General features: G+C 34.9%; 1 protein-coding gene across 2 annotated transcripts; it reads left to right on the top strand.

Moving 5' to 3' along the window:
• The first annotated feature begins 775 nt into the window (after positions 1-775).
• Positions 776-15,279, top strand: LOC134538303 (protein FAM50 homolog). Of its 2 annotated transcripts, none has more exons than XM_063379497.1 (7): positions 776-902; positions 3,089-3,297; positions 3,820-3,984; positions 6,486-6,719; positions 7,516-7,618; positions 9,098-9,252; positions 11,475-15,279. In XM_063379497.1, exons 2-7 carry the CDS (start codon positions 3,118-3,120, stop codon positions 11,694-11,696), a joined length of 1,059 nt encoding a protein of 352 aa, XP_063235567.1. In that variant the 5' UTR covers positions 776-902; positions 3,089-3,117; the 3' UTR covers positions 11,697-15,279. The 2 variants fall into 2 exon arrangements, with proteins under 2 accessions (XP_063235567.1, XP_063235566.1); XM_063379496.1 differs by having other exon boundaries at positions 780-902; positions 3,054-3,297.
• The last annotated feature ends 597 nt before the right edge of the window (positions 15,280-15,876 follow it).

Below are 15,876 nucleotides of genomic sequence, written 5' to 3'. Positions count from 1 at the left end.
GCGATACGACATTTAGTTTTCAACAAAACTTTTTTTTTTTTAATTTTCGATACTTATAAAACTTACATTTTTAAGTATAAATAAATGTTATAAACGCTAAACCATTTTGGTTGGTATCCTTATTTTTTTACAGTATTTGAATAAGTCTATATTCAATTAAAAAATAACTATTTTTTACACAATTTATTTTTAATTGGAAAAAAAATTTAGGGAAAAAGCATGAAGTGTATGTGCAGGTTTCAAATGTAACATTAATTTTCTCGATAGAGCTAGCGAGACCGTATCGGTACCAATTAATAGCTTGTATGTACAACAAGCTATGAAATTGTCCATAAAGTCTCGCTGCTTTTTTCCTTATATTTTTCAAAATTTAAAAGAAAATTCTTGTGTAAACAACGGTACCTATTTATTTTTTCCAAATGATTTTACACATCTTAAAGTACTGGAAAAAAATTGATGCTGAAATCAACCAAATAGTTCAGTAAGTATTTACAACATTTTTGATACCTACTTAAAAATGTAGGTTTTTATAGTAAGTATAGATAGTTAAAAAATTGTATCTTAAAAACCAAATGTATCGTAACGTTTTTTTATATATATTCAATAAATATTCATGAAATGATAGCCAAAATATTATAAAAAACTAGGGTAATTTTAATGATGAACGATGTCGATGTTTTGGACTTTTTCGTCGATGCATCGGCGATGTATCGCTCTTCAGAACATCGATGCTAACATCGATGTTTCATGAACGATACATCGATGTTTTGAAAACATCGATGTATCGTTTGCATCCCTAGTAGGGTGTCGTTATTTGTTTATTTTGTATTAATTTTGTGTTGCTAAAATAAAAAGTAGTAATTTAACGCGGTATTGTTAATTTAGAGCTTATCATATAAGGAGTAAGTATTTCTTAAAAGCTTATATGGATAAATTTATGATAATTTAATGTGTTGATTATCGTTGTTTACACTTAAGCATCTGAAAGTATTTTTGGGTAGTTTACTTGATTGGTAAATGTGAATTATTTCATAAGCATTATATTTATATAATGGTCATGTCGTTAACATTCGTTGAAAATTATATTTAATACATAATGAATTCAGTGAAATATTGAAGTCATTTTGCAATATCACTACAATTCAATCAAAATAAACTTTTTGGTTATACTAGATAAGTATAGCTTCGTGTTACACATTTTGAAAATCTTACTAGGGTATTACTACTTGCTATAGTCACCGGTAACTGTTCTTTGATAGGGCGTTGCAATACTTCAAGTTAACAGTTTGTTAGGTCAGATAAGCTTACATTACATGTAGTGTAGAGTGAGAGTGAGTTAGGTGTCGTTAGCTGCTTTAAAAAAAAGATAAATTATATGAACCTTAGGTTATGTTTTTTCATCTACTATATTATAATTCGTTGTTAATCATCAAATATTTTCACAGTATAAATGTAGCATCCTAATCTAACCAACTATCCACTCAGTTTCAAAGAATTGTAGCTAACCCAACCTAACCAACTGTTCACAAGATTTGAAAGTGTTTTTAAGACCTAACCAACTGTTCACAAGATTTCACAGTATTTTCAACATACCTAACCACTAATTAAAACATTAAACTAACTGTTAAACTACTTGAAGTAGCATGACACCCTCTTATATTTACTGGAAAAAAAAGGTTTTCCTAAGAATTACTTCTTAACAAGGTTGGGAAAAAAGCCAGCATGTTTTTTTTTTTTTCATCATGTTCAGATGAAAGCCATATAACATCCTGCTTTCTGCCACTTATGTTGAATCAGAAAAGTTATAACATCAAAAAACTGAAGTCCAGCAAATCGGCACATCTGACTAGGACTTAACCACAGAGAGGGTATATCCCCACAGGAAGAGGATTCGCCAAAGAATGGGTTTTTCCCACAGAAATGGGGATTTACAGTACATTAGGGGATTTCCCACATAATAGGACTTATTTTTTAAATAATAGATTTATTTATTTCCTCTTTGTTTTACATTTTGACAGCAATTCAGTTAGTAATTTAATTTTAGAGGAATATTTAGCTCAGTATAATTTACAACTTATTCAGATAATTTAAATGATAAGATCTTATTTACTGTATAATTTTTTGTTCCTGTAAATCACAAGAAACATTGATGTGGAAACTTTTATAATAGAGGGGAATTAAACATTTCATTAAAAAAAAATTAAGATATTCTATTTAAAAATACATTACTTATTTGGAAAAAAAAATGTTTAAAAAAAATTCTTGATTTTAGCAATGGTTTAAACCATTTTAGTTTAAAGCAGCCAAAATTATGAGATGTTCCAAACCTAATACAGAAGTGTTACTAGTAACTATACGTAATAAGTAATACCCTTTTCAGATTTATAGAAATTTTTTTGTGTGGTACCCCATTTATTTAGAATAACCAACTTTCGAAAAAAAAAAAAACACATTTGTATTTCTTAAATTTAAATTGAGCATTCACAAATCTATTACATATATATTCACTACTCATTAGCCATAGTTTCTACATAAACTGAAGAAATTGGAAGCACATTGCCAATAATTAAAAAAAAAGAAATGATTTGATTACCAAAATAGGCAATAATTAAATCAGCAGTATAAGATAATAAAAATAATTATTTAGAAATTTTTAAAAAAAAATTTGCAAAAATTGCAATTTTTCAATTAGTGCTTTGCCATTTGTGCCTATGACACCAGCATTAAGATGTGCAATATGTTGATAGCAGGAGTATATGCAAGATTTAATTTTGATTTTTTTTTTAGGGGGGGGGGGGGGGGGATGGAACCACTTTGCCTGCAGTTTGCTTTCAAATTATTTCCATTGGTTGGTGTGGGGAGGATAGGGTTTTTTTTTTTTTTTTTTTTTTTTTTTTTTTTTTTTTTTTTTTTTTTTTTAAGGTTTTCGCAGGTTTGCGAGGAACGGGTATATCTCCCTCTGACCCCTATGTAATCCCCGGGTTGATACGTAAAAAGTGACAGGCGTCAAAACATTGTTACTGTAAATTGTTCAGTAATGAAAATTTTTGCAGGTTTCCACTGATAAGTTAACGTCGCACTGCTTCAGGTCCACACCTGTTCGCGAGCCAGGTCAAGATGGCTCACTACAAAGGAGCAGCCAGCGAGGCAGGCCGTGCCATGCACCTCATGAAGAAGCGCGAGAGAGCCCAGCAGGAGATCGAGCTCCGCAAGAAGAAGATCGAGGAAGACCTGAAGATTTCAAACATCGAAAACAAGTTTGCAGCACATTATGACGCCGTTGAACAGCAGCTCAAGGTTTGCCTAGTTCACTACCTCTGTCCATTAATCTTCCATTTCAAGACAACTTATCTTTTGTATGTCTTCAGACTTGCTTGGCATTTTGCTTAAATGTTTTGAGTTGTTAATATAGATGGTTCGAATCCACTTTTTTTTAAAATCAGAATCCCAAAGTCAGGAATAAAATAATAAATTAGCAATGCCATAGAAGTTAATTTTTTTAAAGTAGGTAATGTTGAACATCTTTATTTTTAAAATGAGTTACATTTACTTATTTAGTGGTTAGCTAAACAAACATTCTAAGAACTCTGTAACTGGTGGAAGATACAGATATTTTATTTTTAAAGCTACTGTAAGGAAAAATAATGTTAACTTTTTCAATTATATGTGATAGTGTGTGTATTTCTGAATTTTTCCTCTCTAAATATTTTTCTTCAAATATTTTACTTGAATTGTCGAATCTTTAGAAGGCTAAATATTTGATGATTTGGTGGACCCATTTCTGGTTGTTGTATTTATAAGTGTTCATTCTTCCTTCAGAGCTCGACAATTGGGTTGGTCACATTGGACGAGATGAAAGCCAAGCAAGAAAACATAGTGAAGGAAAGGGAAAGGAAGTTAGCTCAGAAGCAGTTGGAAAAAGAACAGGAAAAGTTGCGGATTCTGGAAGCCAAGCAAGCTGAAAAAAATAGGCAAAAACAGCAAGTAAGTTCTCCCCTGTTGAGAGTGTACTCATCGATAGTGATATCACAGTCACAGGTAATGCTCATTTGTTTCATGAAGACTATGATTGTATTACATGAATGTGATATGCAGGCTAAATGTTGGACTGATGTAGCCTTCTGTTTACAATAATTTGTAAACACAGTCAGTCTTCAATCATACATGCTCCTGTTTGGCATATTCTGTAACAGTATTCGTACACCCCCCTAATATCCAGAAAAAGTGCTTAATTAATTTTTTTAAATTTAATAAGTGCCTTCGAAAGTCCTTAAATTTCACTAAGAATCCTTATAAACTGTTATTAAAGACTGCTAGCATTCAACTAATGGATAAATGCTGGTATTTTAATGTTCTTTTATTTATGTTTTATCTCACCTTTTAACTCAAAAGGTGTGTTATACTGTACATATTTGTTTTATTTTATAAAGTAAATGTAATTGTGATAAATTAAATTTCAGGGCTAGCAAGTTTCAGGTGAACAATGTGCTTGCTTGTATTGTATATTTGTTCCAGAGATAACTCTGTTACACGTGATCTGTAAGAATTGATAGCACCAACAAAATTATTTTTTGTGCATTGACTATTTATCATTGTTGTTTTGTTTTTTTTGGGAGGGATTTTGTGATATTAAAAATAGTTTTCTAGCTCATGAAGTAAAGGGGTCTTTAAAAGTTCCGTAATATTTGATTGCCTGTGAGTGTACAAACCATGTGTAATCTGGCACTGATTGAATTGCTCATTATCAGAATTTTTTCGGGAGTATTCGGTCGTTTGCGTACCTTGTCTGCTCATGTGTATTTTTTCTCATTATAGAGCGGCTCATCAGGTTTTAAATATCAGTGTACTGTGTAAAGCATCTGTGATCCGTAGTTGGCTGTGTGCGTTTTGATATGCATTTACTCTCTGTTTCCAATGCCCGATATCTGCCATTTAGTGCTGTCCTTGTTTCTGTGTGCTCTTTTGCCAGATATACGTCACAGAGCACAAAAGTATTAGAGATAACTTTATAATGTATTGAAATTATTATTATTTTTTAATGTACATCTGTAACGTTGTAATTTGTAAAGAAAAATTTTGGAATGAGAATTTTGGAAATACATTTTCTTGTATTCATTCAAGAGCTTTATCTAATAATATTCAATTTTTACATCCAAGTAGATGTTAATGAAAGATGTCATTTTGGTTTCAACCGATTTCGTCCAAAAATGTTTTTAGAATATTTTTTTTTTAAAACTCGGTTGTGTTTCATAGCACATAAATGGAATGCCTTGTTATTGATAGTAACTGATTGCTACAAATAGTTTCGCCTGTGATATAATATTTGGTGTTAAGCATTTAATTATATATTTTTGAAGTAAAACTTCTTTGGGCATGATGAGAGTAAATTTTCGAGGTCAAATTTTAATGCAACTTTTACATGAAACATTGTTGTGAAACATTTATGATGCGAAAAGGACAGAGAAAGGGTACTTGGCCAAAGAGATATAAAGAGAGAACTATGCTGTGTACTGTGCTGGGCTCGGTTTTGTTCTCCTCTTTGTTTGATGATTCGTCCCAGGCCAAAAAAAAAAATAGAACCGAGAGCGATAGGTGAACTAAAGAAAAATACAGAAAGAGTGTGCATGCACTTGATTCAGAAAATAGATATAGGTATCCTATGGTCAGCTCTGAGTGCCTTGAATTATTTGCTGCCAGCACGCTCGCTCCGATTTCTCCTTGTTCAACCAGCAGCATAGAGAGCGCAGCTGAGACAGTCCCTGCATTTCCCGCATAGCTAGCGCTACCTGTTATGATTTTCGTAGTTCGTTCAGAGATCTAGCGTTTTCCAAATGGTGGAATTGTTTGAAGAAACAGTAACCTGCACAGTTTTTCTTTATGGTGTGAGTATTTCAACAGTGAGTAATATTTATTGTTAATCAGTCATTATTGATTAATCAATAATTATTGATATCCTGATCAGTTATTTTGAAGTGAGTAATAATTTTGTTAAATTATGTTTATTTAGAAAAATAACAACTTTCTCACTTTCTCTGCAGCTTTACCCTCTTAGGATATACTGATGAGTTGAGGTTTGAATTGCCAAAGAATTTTCACTTCATCACGTGTACTGGGTTTAAAAGAATAGTAGCCTACAGTAAAAAAAAAAATTATAAACTTATTGTAATTAATGATGGTAAATTAAATTAGATTTTTTTAAAAGTTTACAAGCTAGGTAGTATCAATAGCAACAGGGGGTGCAATTTACTCTGTACCTACAAACCAAGAATGAGAGAGACTATAGTAATTTTTCTTTTGTTTTCCGGTTTCCCAGTTAAAAGTGTCGACAAATTGATAATCTGGCAGAATCGTTGATCGGGAATGTACTGGGGTACAGAATGTGCTGGATTAACAAGCCTTTAACTGTAATGTGCCATTTATATATACATATGTAAAACACTGGGTGCAAGTTCACGTCCCAACGTATTTACGTTTATTGTTCCCAGATTCAGGCGTTGTCCTTCAATCTTGACGAAGATGGTGAGGAAGAGGACGAAGAAAGCGATGCGAGCAACAGCAAATTGGACGAGGCGGAGGAGGAAAATATTTCCGAATCGGAACTCGAGCCAGCAGAAAAAAAGATAAAGAAGATTAGAAAGAATCCGGATGTCGACACCAGTTTCCTGCCGGATCGGGAACGCGAAGATGAGGAGAACAAGCTACGAGAAGAACTGAGACAGGTAATTTCTCATTTTGTCGTTTTAGTTTAAATTGCAATTGTGGTGTATTAATACATGTGCGATTCATTCAGATTTATGTTTTTCCTTTGCCTAATATGAGTGTCACTGTGATTGTCTCATTGTCTCGTGCATCCTGCGTCTCGCATGAAGGAGGAGACAGGTTCCAGCTCCCGAAATGTATGAGATCTTATGTTGAATCTTACAATCTTACATACAGATGGTACCAGTGTTTAAATGGTATGCATGGTGGAATGCATGGTGATACAGTGTTGTTGTACGCTTAAATCTCTGAAAACATAACAGTGCTGAATAGTGCACTCAGATTTATGTCTTTCCTGCCATTTTACTTTGTTAGTTTAGTTTTTGTTTCAATTTACGTTGGGTACTTTTGCTGTTCAAATTTTTTTTTGTATGAGTTGTTTTTAGAACAAACACCCATTTTTAGATTTTTACTTATTTTTTATTGCTCGCAACTCTTTTTTGTGTGATTTATCTACGACTCTATATTATTTTTCTTGCTGTATTAGTTTTCATGGTCTGAATTTTTATTTTATTTTAGCCTTTTTGTTATTATTTTGGTGGCCCTAATTTATGCATATTCTTTATGATTTAATGTAAGCAATTGAGTAGTCCATTGAAATAAATTTAGTAATAATAATTACTTATATTACTTTAAAATTAATGGTGTTTAAATATTTATGTATTTTTTTTTTTAACACATAGTTAAAATGCATGTGCTGGATTATCTCGGTACATCTATCACAAATTTTACTGGAGTTAATTTACCTTTTTTCAGGAGTGGGCTGCCAAACAGTCGTCTCTGAAAGAGGAAGAAATCGAAATAACGTTCAGTTACTGGGACGGCTCGGGTCACAGAAGAACAGTGAGGATGAAAAAAGGTAAGTGGTGTCTCAAGATGAGTTAATGTTAGACCTTTGCAGTAGTTACCCCCGTTATTAAAAGGTAGTTTCGGGATATATGTATGTAGGGACTTTAGTTTAGTGCTTCCTACAAAGAAATATTTTATCCATACTGCTTCCTCACATAAATTTACGTGATAAAATAATAATATTCTTTGCAAAAAAATTACAAGTTATGGCAATCTAACAATCTCTTGGTTGTGTTGATCAGGGCGCCAACTAATCCTAGTCATTTCCGTACCTTGGCGTTAATAAAATTAGTTAAGTTACTTTACGTTTGAAAAATATTCAAAATGTTTGAGAAATGCAAGTCGCTTGATTTTTTTTTTTTTTTTTTTGAATCTGTGTAATGATTCACGCGTACAAATTATTCTGAAATAAGGCATTTTACAGGGTTTGTAGATGCCTTAATAGGTATCCTTTAAAAAAGTCCCTAATTTGTCTTTAAATGAATAAGGGCTATTAAAAGTGTCGGAAAAGGGGGGGGGGGGCATGAATTTCGAGTCAGCGTAAATAGAGATATTGGGTTCACCATGTGGATTGTCACGTGAAGACGGGGCTGACTCTGTCCCTGAGTCGTGACATGGCCCATAGGGAGCTAGGCTTGATTTTCCCCCTGTGCGAATACACTGGAGCTTACCGGCCTGCTCTTAGCGGCGGGCACGCTATGTTATCGGCGAAGACGACTAAAAGTGAGGTCTTGAGGTTCCCACACGCCTCAGTCTCTGTAGTGGGAAGCTCTTGGTCGAGAGATGAATACAAACGAGTCAGGGTGACTATTTTGTTTTATTGGCGCCATCACGAATATTGACAAGACTGAGTAATCACACAATGAGGAGTTCTTATGTATAAAATAGTTAAAGATGCTGACCAGGACACCATGTGGCATGGCCCTGAAAGTACAAAGATCATTGTGCTATTTAAAACGCTCCGGGGAGCCCGTGTGTCCAGGTAGGTGTGGCTCTCAAGTAGTTATTTTACTGAGGTGATACACATATTTTCGTGCCCTCTCATCCTGTGATAACAATTTCATTACTGCATGAATAAATACGCATCTTTTACAGTCTGCGACTGGTTAACGCAATATAGCCCTTGCCCTTGTTTTAAGGACTTTGCCCATTCCGTGTTATTTATTCAATCTTGTAGAATTCAGATTGGTTTATCTTTCACAAAATAAACAGTACATACACACATTGCATACTTTTTTGCCTGTTTAGCTGCCATAAATTAACATTTTTTTATATTTTTGTTGCATGGTGAGGAGAATTAATTGAATTACAGGCTTGAAACTTTTTTTGGTTTATTGGCTACTTCATGACAAGTTTTGAAGTTTGAATTTAATTATTATTATTTCTAAACGATTTTGACTTTGTAAAAAAAAAGGGTTTTGTTGGTTTTGAAAGCAGGTGCTGGCGTCGAGGTGCCGTGCTAATCGTGAATAGTTGTGCTCATCCCCAGGGAACTCCATCTACCAGTTCCTTCAGCGCTGCCTGGAGCTGCTGCGTAAGGAGTTCAGCGAGCTGAAGACGGTCACCGCCGACCAGCTGATGTACGTCAAGGAGGACCTGATCCTGCCCCACCACTACACCTTCTACGACTTCATCGTCACCAAGGTCGGTGCCTTCTTCGCTCGCGGCGCCTGGCGCGCTGTGGCTGTTGGCAGGGTCTTTGAATATATATACTGTATAGAAGTTCGCCGGCCCAGGTTAAAATTTCTAATACGGTTTTGAGGTAGTTGGTTAATTCACCGCCTGCAATCGCCACCATCTCTAGGGCCATCGACTTGTGGTGGTCCCTGGCGGTCAAGTGTCGAACTCTTAAAAACACCCCTTCCCCCTCCCGTTGAACGACCTCGAGCTGCAGTGAATGTTGGGTGGGGGGGTGCGGGGGGAATGACAGCGGGCGACAGTGCTGCGCTCTAACGTGTAAATAACAACCTGAGACGATACAGGGCGTTACGGCAGCGCACTGCAGCGGTGAAGTTCCCAAGCTGCTCGTCATGCGCTCCTGAAAAAACGTAGAGTGAATCCTATCCACTCACGACTTCTATACACTATATATATATATATATTCAAAGGTAGAGGCCTGAGCGATCACTGGCTTTCTGCGTGCGGAGCGCAGTTGCTAAAGATATTTGCAAAGTCCAATTGCGATTATTCTTCTCAGCAAAGCTGTGCTAAACTTAATTTATGAAACAGTGAAGTAAATAATCTGAAAAAAAAAAAAAAATTATACAATTTGTTAAACTGTAGGCATTGAGTCAAAGTAATATCCTTAATATACTATTTAAAGTTACATATAGAAAAAAAACTTAAGTTTTGTTATGTAACATCACAAAAAAAAAATAAGAAAATCAGTGTAATGCAAAATGTTTCATATGCATAAGTAGCTAATCAGTGTAATCAAGTATTTATTTATGCAGTCAATTAAAAATTACTCATAACTGGAGACCTGTGAAAATGAGGCTTCTGTTGTGTCAAGCTTCACAACTTGTTCAGAGCTCTGCATCCAGTGGGCTTCAAATGAAACCAATAGGAAATTTTCTGGGGAAGTCGAAGTAAACATCTGAAATAGCTTGCATTCGATAGCCTCTGCACAAGCATATTTGTTGGAATAATAGCTTGGAAAATAGTGTGTGTTTTCAAGCCTTCATCACATGAATGTTTTTACAAAGCTTCAATTTGTGTGTGTTTGCTCATATATTATCGCAGGCTGGCCACTAAATTTAGTTTCTAAATCCTGTTTACAACATTTAAAAATTCTATAAAATCCTGCAACATTTAAAACCTTAATTTACAGCATTTATTTTTTGCAGCGATTGTTTAACATACAGTGTAAACAATACAAGAATACATAAATTTTAATATATTAAATGAATGTAAAACAAAATTTAAATTTTCCACTTACCTTACTATTTATTAGCTAGCATCACAGTAAAATGAAATGTGTGTGTATAAGTTTCACTTCAATTTAGGGATTTATTGTATTCCTAACTATTGACTATGTGACATTGAATCTGATTTGAAGCACTTTTTTAAGAATAAAATTCTATGTTTAATTATGAAAATTTTTTTATTCAAACCGTCACTGATTATAACTTAATTTTTATTTTATAGATGATTAAGAATTTATTTTTTAAACTTGTAATATGAGATTGGGTTTCATTCCAGGCGCATGGGAAAAGCGGTCCTTTGTTCACGTTTGACGTCCATCACTGATTATAACTTACCTAATTTTTTATTTTATAGATGAATAAGAATTTTTTTTTCCTAAACTTGTAATATGGGATTGGGTTCGATTCCAGGCGCGTGGGAAAAGCGGTCCTTTGTTCACATTTGACGTCCATCACTGATTATAACTTACCTAATTTTTTATTTTATAGATGAATAATAATTTTTTTTTCTTAACCTGTAATATGTGATTGGGTTCATTCCAGGCACGCGGGAAGAGCGGTCCTTTGTTCACGTTTGACGTCCATCACTGATTATAACTTACCTAATTTTTTATTTTATAGATGAATAAGAATTTTTTTTTCTAACTTGTAATATGGGATTGGGTTCAATTCCAGGCGCGTGGAAAAAGCGGTCCTTTGTTCACGTTTGACGTCCATCACTGATTATAACTTACCTAATTTTTTATTTTATAGATGAATAAGAATTTTTTTTTCTAAACCTGTAATATGGGATTGGGTTCAATTCCAGGCGCGTGGGAAAAGCGGTCCTTTGTTCACGTTTGACATCCATCACTGATTATAACTTACCTAATTTTTTATTTTATAGATGAATAATAATTTTTTTTTTCTTAACCTGTAATATGCGATTGGGATCGATTCCAGGCGCGCGGGAAGAGCGGTCCTTTGTTCACGTTTGACGTCCACGACGACGTCCGGATCGTGAGCGACGCCTCCGTGGAGAAGGAGGACTCGCACGCGGGGAAAGTGCTCCTGCGGAGTTGGTACGAGAGGAACAAGCACATCTTCCCCGCCAGCCGGTGGGAGCCGTACGACCCGACCAAGAGCTACGACAAGTACACCGTGTCGGACAGGCACAAGAAGTGATGTCGGGGCCGGCGAGCCGGCTTGCAGGGAGGTTCGGGTCGGGACCTCGAGACCAGTCGGCGTGACGGTGTTTGCAATCCAAATAACTAACTGTTCCGTGAATATGTTATTTCACATTTTGTACGGCAGAACAGTCATTATATGAAACTAGGGATGTGCAATTCTTCAAAATTCGGTTTGGTTCGATTCCGATTCAAGTCCTTGTTTGTCGATTCTAAATTTCGTTCCAATTCCTAAGTCTTATTCTAATATTCCAGGGTACTACCTCAGTAAAAACTAGGGAAAATAACTATCATCCCAGTGGTAAACATGAAATAAAACCATACGTGGCTCTCCATAGAATGGAGCCTTAAGTCTTTGTATTCAATATATGAAAAAAGTGTCTTCGTACCATAAAAAAATATATCAATGCCTAAGCTGTATAAAAACTAAAATTCTAAGTGTAAAATCGAAAGAAGGGTTTTGATTTTATTATTTTCCATTTTTTTTCCCGTTATCTATTTTCTGGTTAGTAAAAATTTTTTCATTTTCTAAAGTGATAATATTAATTTTTTTTCAACAAAATACAATAGCAATGATTTATAATTTGTTGCTTTACAATACATACCTCTATTTTGTTGCGAGCCTGAAGGTCGCATAAAATTTAAGTGTTAGTTCCTCCCATTGTAGGAACACCCCTGGATGAAGCAGTCACATACTAGTGATGGGTCGTTCCCGGTTCTCGGTTCTCGATTCTCGGTTCCGCCGGTTCTCAGCAAATTGACCGGCACCGAGAACCGTGAATATAATGTCGGTGCCGGTAGCACGGAAAGCATAACAGCTAAACCTTTCCCAGTGAAAATACAATAGACTCCCGGTGAAATGCTGCAGTATATCGCAGGCGTACTAACATACGCACGTCGTTTTATTGTTTTATAAACTTGTTAGATTATCTACAAGACAATTTTAAAGCTATCAAAACGAACTCCTGTCACTGGTATATGGCAGAATCTGCCTTCAAGCAGGAAGAAAAACGATAACCAAGTATCTTTGAGGCCCCAGGCTGATTTAGAATGCAAAACAAAAACTTCCTATGTTCTGTCCACTTGCCCTCGCTCCTGTCCACTTGCCCTCGCTCTAAAAACCTTCAAGGCCACAAAACCAGTTATTTACATCTCCGTGTCTCACATTCCTCATGCGGCACTGTCTGGCTGAGTTTTTCCATCATTTCTGTCTCTTTCCCCAATATTATGTTTTTTCCTTCTTATGCCCTTCTGACATGCCTGACAGCCTCAGCACTTCCATCTCAGTCAACCAAATTTTCCACAGCCACAGATTTTCAAGCCAAGCGAAACGACCCAATGACAATTATAATTCCAGTATCCCTGAGGGTTTAGGTTTTGCAAGGCAAGAGATACTTTCATTATTTCATGGATATAAATATTTACTTGCTTTTATTAAATACCATATTTATTAAATAATTCTTAAAGTTAGCTTCTCTGAAAATATTTAGTTGTAAGTAGGGTAGAGTGGAATTAATACATATTTAAAAAAATATAATTGCATCTAGTGACTTGAGAAACAACTGTGATACTTTGGGGCTTGGTGGCTTGTTTGTGGTCTAATTATGGTTAAGTGGGGTGCTGATGAGTCATGTTAGGGCATACTGTATTTTTGGTGTAATTTGAAATTGTCCGGAGGTTAACCTAAAACTAAGACCCAAGAACCAATTTTTAAGAACCGAAACCAAACCAAGAACCGGGAAAAAAGTAGTACCGACACATCACTATACTTTGACAAAATAATTAAAGATATTAAAATACAATCTGTACTTCTTTCGTATTGCTAACCACAGCACAAAGAGCAATGTATCACCTTTTTGCCAGACATTAATAATATTGATTATCAGAAAAAAGTATATTCAAGATATTAAAATATTTTCTTACTTATTTTGTTGCTGTTTTATATATCTATGGTATACAGCATGACATCCATTTTAAAAGGATTTCCTTTTATTTCCAGTATTATTTGAAACACAAATATGTAGTGGGTTTGATTTTCCAATCAGTGTAATCTTAGAAATTGTTTTAGCAAACTGCGAGAAAATTTGCACTGGTAATCTGTGTTCCTAACCTGGCAGAGTTCTTTAAATTTTACGAATTTAAATGTTATCAATCCATTTTATGTAAAATACAATTTTTGGGTAATCGTGGATTCGAACCGGAACTGAAAATTGAGGGTATCCGCACATCCTTATTTATAAATATTGTATTTGACGTTGCATTCCATTTGGTCTGTTTTGTGAAAATAAATTAACTATAATGACCATTATTTTAATGCATTTTTAAGTGACTTTTTGTATAAAACTAGTTTAAGTAATTTTTTTAGTGGTAAAATTTAGTTGTTTACATACTTGTACTGGGAAATGTTTTGCTAGTTGGGTCAAGTGAAATTGAGATTAAACACAAAATTAGAATATTTATTTTCATGTGTAAATTCTTATTCTGCAACTTTTAAAACACCTCAAAATGTGTTGTATCTTTTTATTAGACCATATAATACAAGTAAAAATAAATTTATTCAATAATAACTTTAAACTTTTTTTTATGTGATGTATTTTGGGCATGGTTTGAGTGTTGGTGGTGTTTAAATTTTTCTTTAATGTAAAATTAAAGTAATTGTTGAAGAAGGAATATATACAGGAAATTAGGTACATATGTATTAGATGAGTTTTGGAGTCTTACCTCAAGTGAAACTTTACTGCAATTTACATTTTTTTATTTGTTCTCCCTTAAAAAAATATAAATATGGAGTTTTGGTGTATTTGTAAAAACAAGGTTTTTTCAAAACTAACTCTCATAATAGCTTTAGATTTATATTGGAAAGATTTTACTTCGGACAGTCATGTACAGAAGCTTAAGGTTCTGTCTCACATGCTGAGTTGGTTATTTAATATGAAATTACTCCTACCTCAGACACCGACTGACTCAGTGTTCATAAATTTGAGTCTTGCCTTGGTTTGGGACTTCACCCGCCACATGAATGAGTTGCATGTTCAAACATGGCCATTGGGACCCTGTTGACCAGAAACATACCGTATTTATCCAAATATAATGCAATGGTTTTTTACCAAAACTGCTAAAAGTAGAGTGGCATTATAAACGCAAGATGCTGGAAGATGTGAATTTACAGCGATAGCAACAGCTTACCGTGTTTTATGGCATAATCGTCGCACATTTTATACTAAAATCAAGTTTGAAAAGTAGGGGCATGTAAATGTGTGTTATACGTTGATAAAACAGGGTAGTTGAAAAACCATACGCTCTGGCTCACAACTGCGTCACTTAAGTCACTTTACCAATTGTAATTACTGCATCGTGAACTTCCACTTAGTTTAAAAACTCCACTATCTGCCTGTGAACTTCCTAACTTATGCCACTTTAGTCCCCTCGTGTTTACGGCTTTGTGAACCTTGTGGCATTTGGAAGGCGGGTGTCAGCAGGCATGACAGATGAGACAAGATAACACTTTGTAATGCGACTACAAGCCAAGACACCCCCTCCCCACTTTTTTTCCCATTTTTCCTGGTGACCACCGTATGTCACGGCATTCTTTGCTCGCTGAGAAATGGCTTTTCAAACTACAGTAGGGGTGCACGAAAACTTCAAATTTGGAGTCGAGTCAAGATTTAAGTACTCAACTCGAGCCTAATTTTAAAGCTCGAAAAATTCGAGTATTTCTCCGTTTGGTCCAGGGACATAATAAAACATTTGTGAAACATCTTTAATACAAACCTGGAGTAATCTAGGATTATATACCTAGTAATTGTGAAGCTCATACAACACAGTTCATTATGATAACTAGAACTTACAGTTTTAACTCCGGTACACCTTGCCACCCCAGTTAAAAAGCTGAAAATACGCCTCTACCCGACGGAAAAGGTCAACAGCCAGAATCCACCCAGGAAAAAGAATGAACGCATGTTGTTCAATTGGGGCCAGATTTCAGAATGTGCCGAACCGTAGAATGCCATACTAAACACATTTCTCTTTATTTTGCCCTTACATTCATTTTTATCGTTTCTTGTTTATGACCAGGTTTCAGGATGAGGTGCCGCCATCTTAGGTTGTGACATCTTGGATGACCTTGACCTTCAAAATTGACCCAAAGTGACTCAAAATTTCCAGTTTTTAGGAAAAAA

The sequence above is a fragment of the Bacillus rossius genome, chromosome 13 (genome assembly GCF_032445375.1).
Source record: "Bacillus rossius redtenbacheri isolate Brsri chromosome 13, Brsri_v3, whole genome shotgun sequence".
Classification (NCBI taxonomy): Eukaryota; Metazoa; Arthropoda; class Insecta; order Phasmatodea; family Bacillidae; genus Bacillus; species Bacillus rossius.
This window is presented reverse-complemented; position numbering and strand designations above follow the sequence as displayed.

Bases quoted from the DNA above. Each gene is read 5' to 3' on its own strand.
- LOC134538303 (XM_063379497.1), top strand. From the start codon at position 3,118: ATGGCTCACTACAAAGGAGCAGCCAGCGAGGCAGGCCGTGCCATGCAC. The intron at 6,720-7,515 runs GTAATTTCTCAT...ACCTTTTTTCAG, and splicing joins TACGAGAAGAACTGAGACAG to GAGTGGGCTGCCAAACAGTC. The intron at 9,253-11,474 runs GTCGGTGCCTTC...GATCGATTCCAG, and splicing joins ACGACTTCATCGTCACCAAG to GCGCGCGGGAAGAGCGGTCC.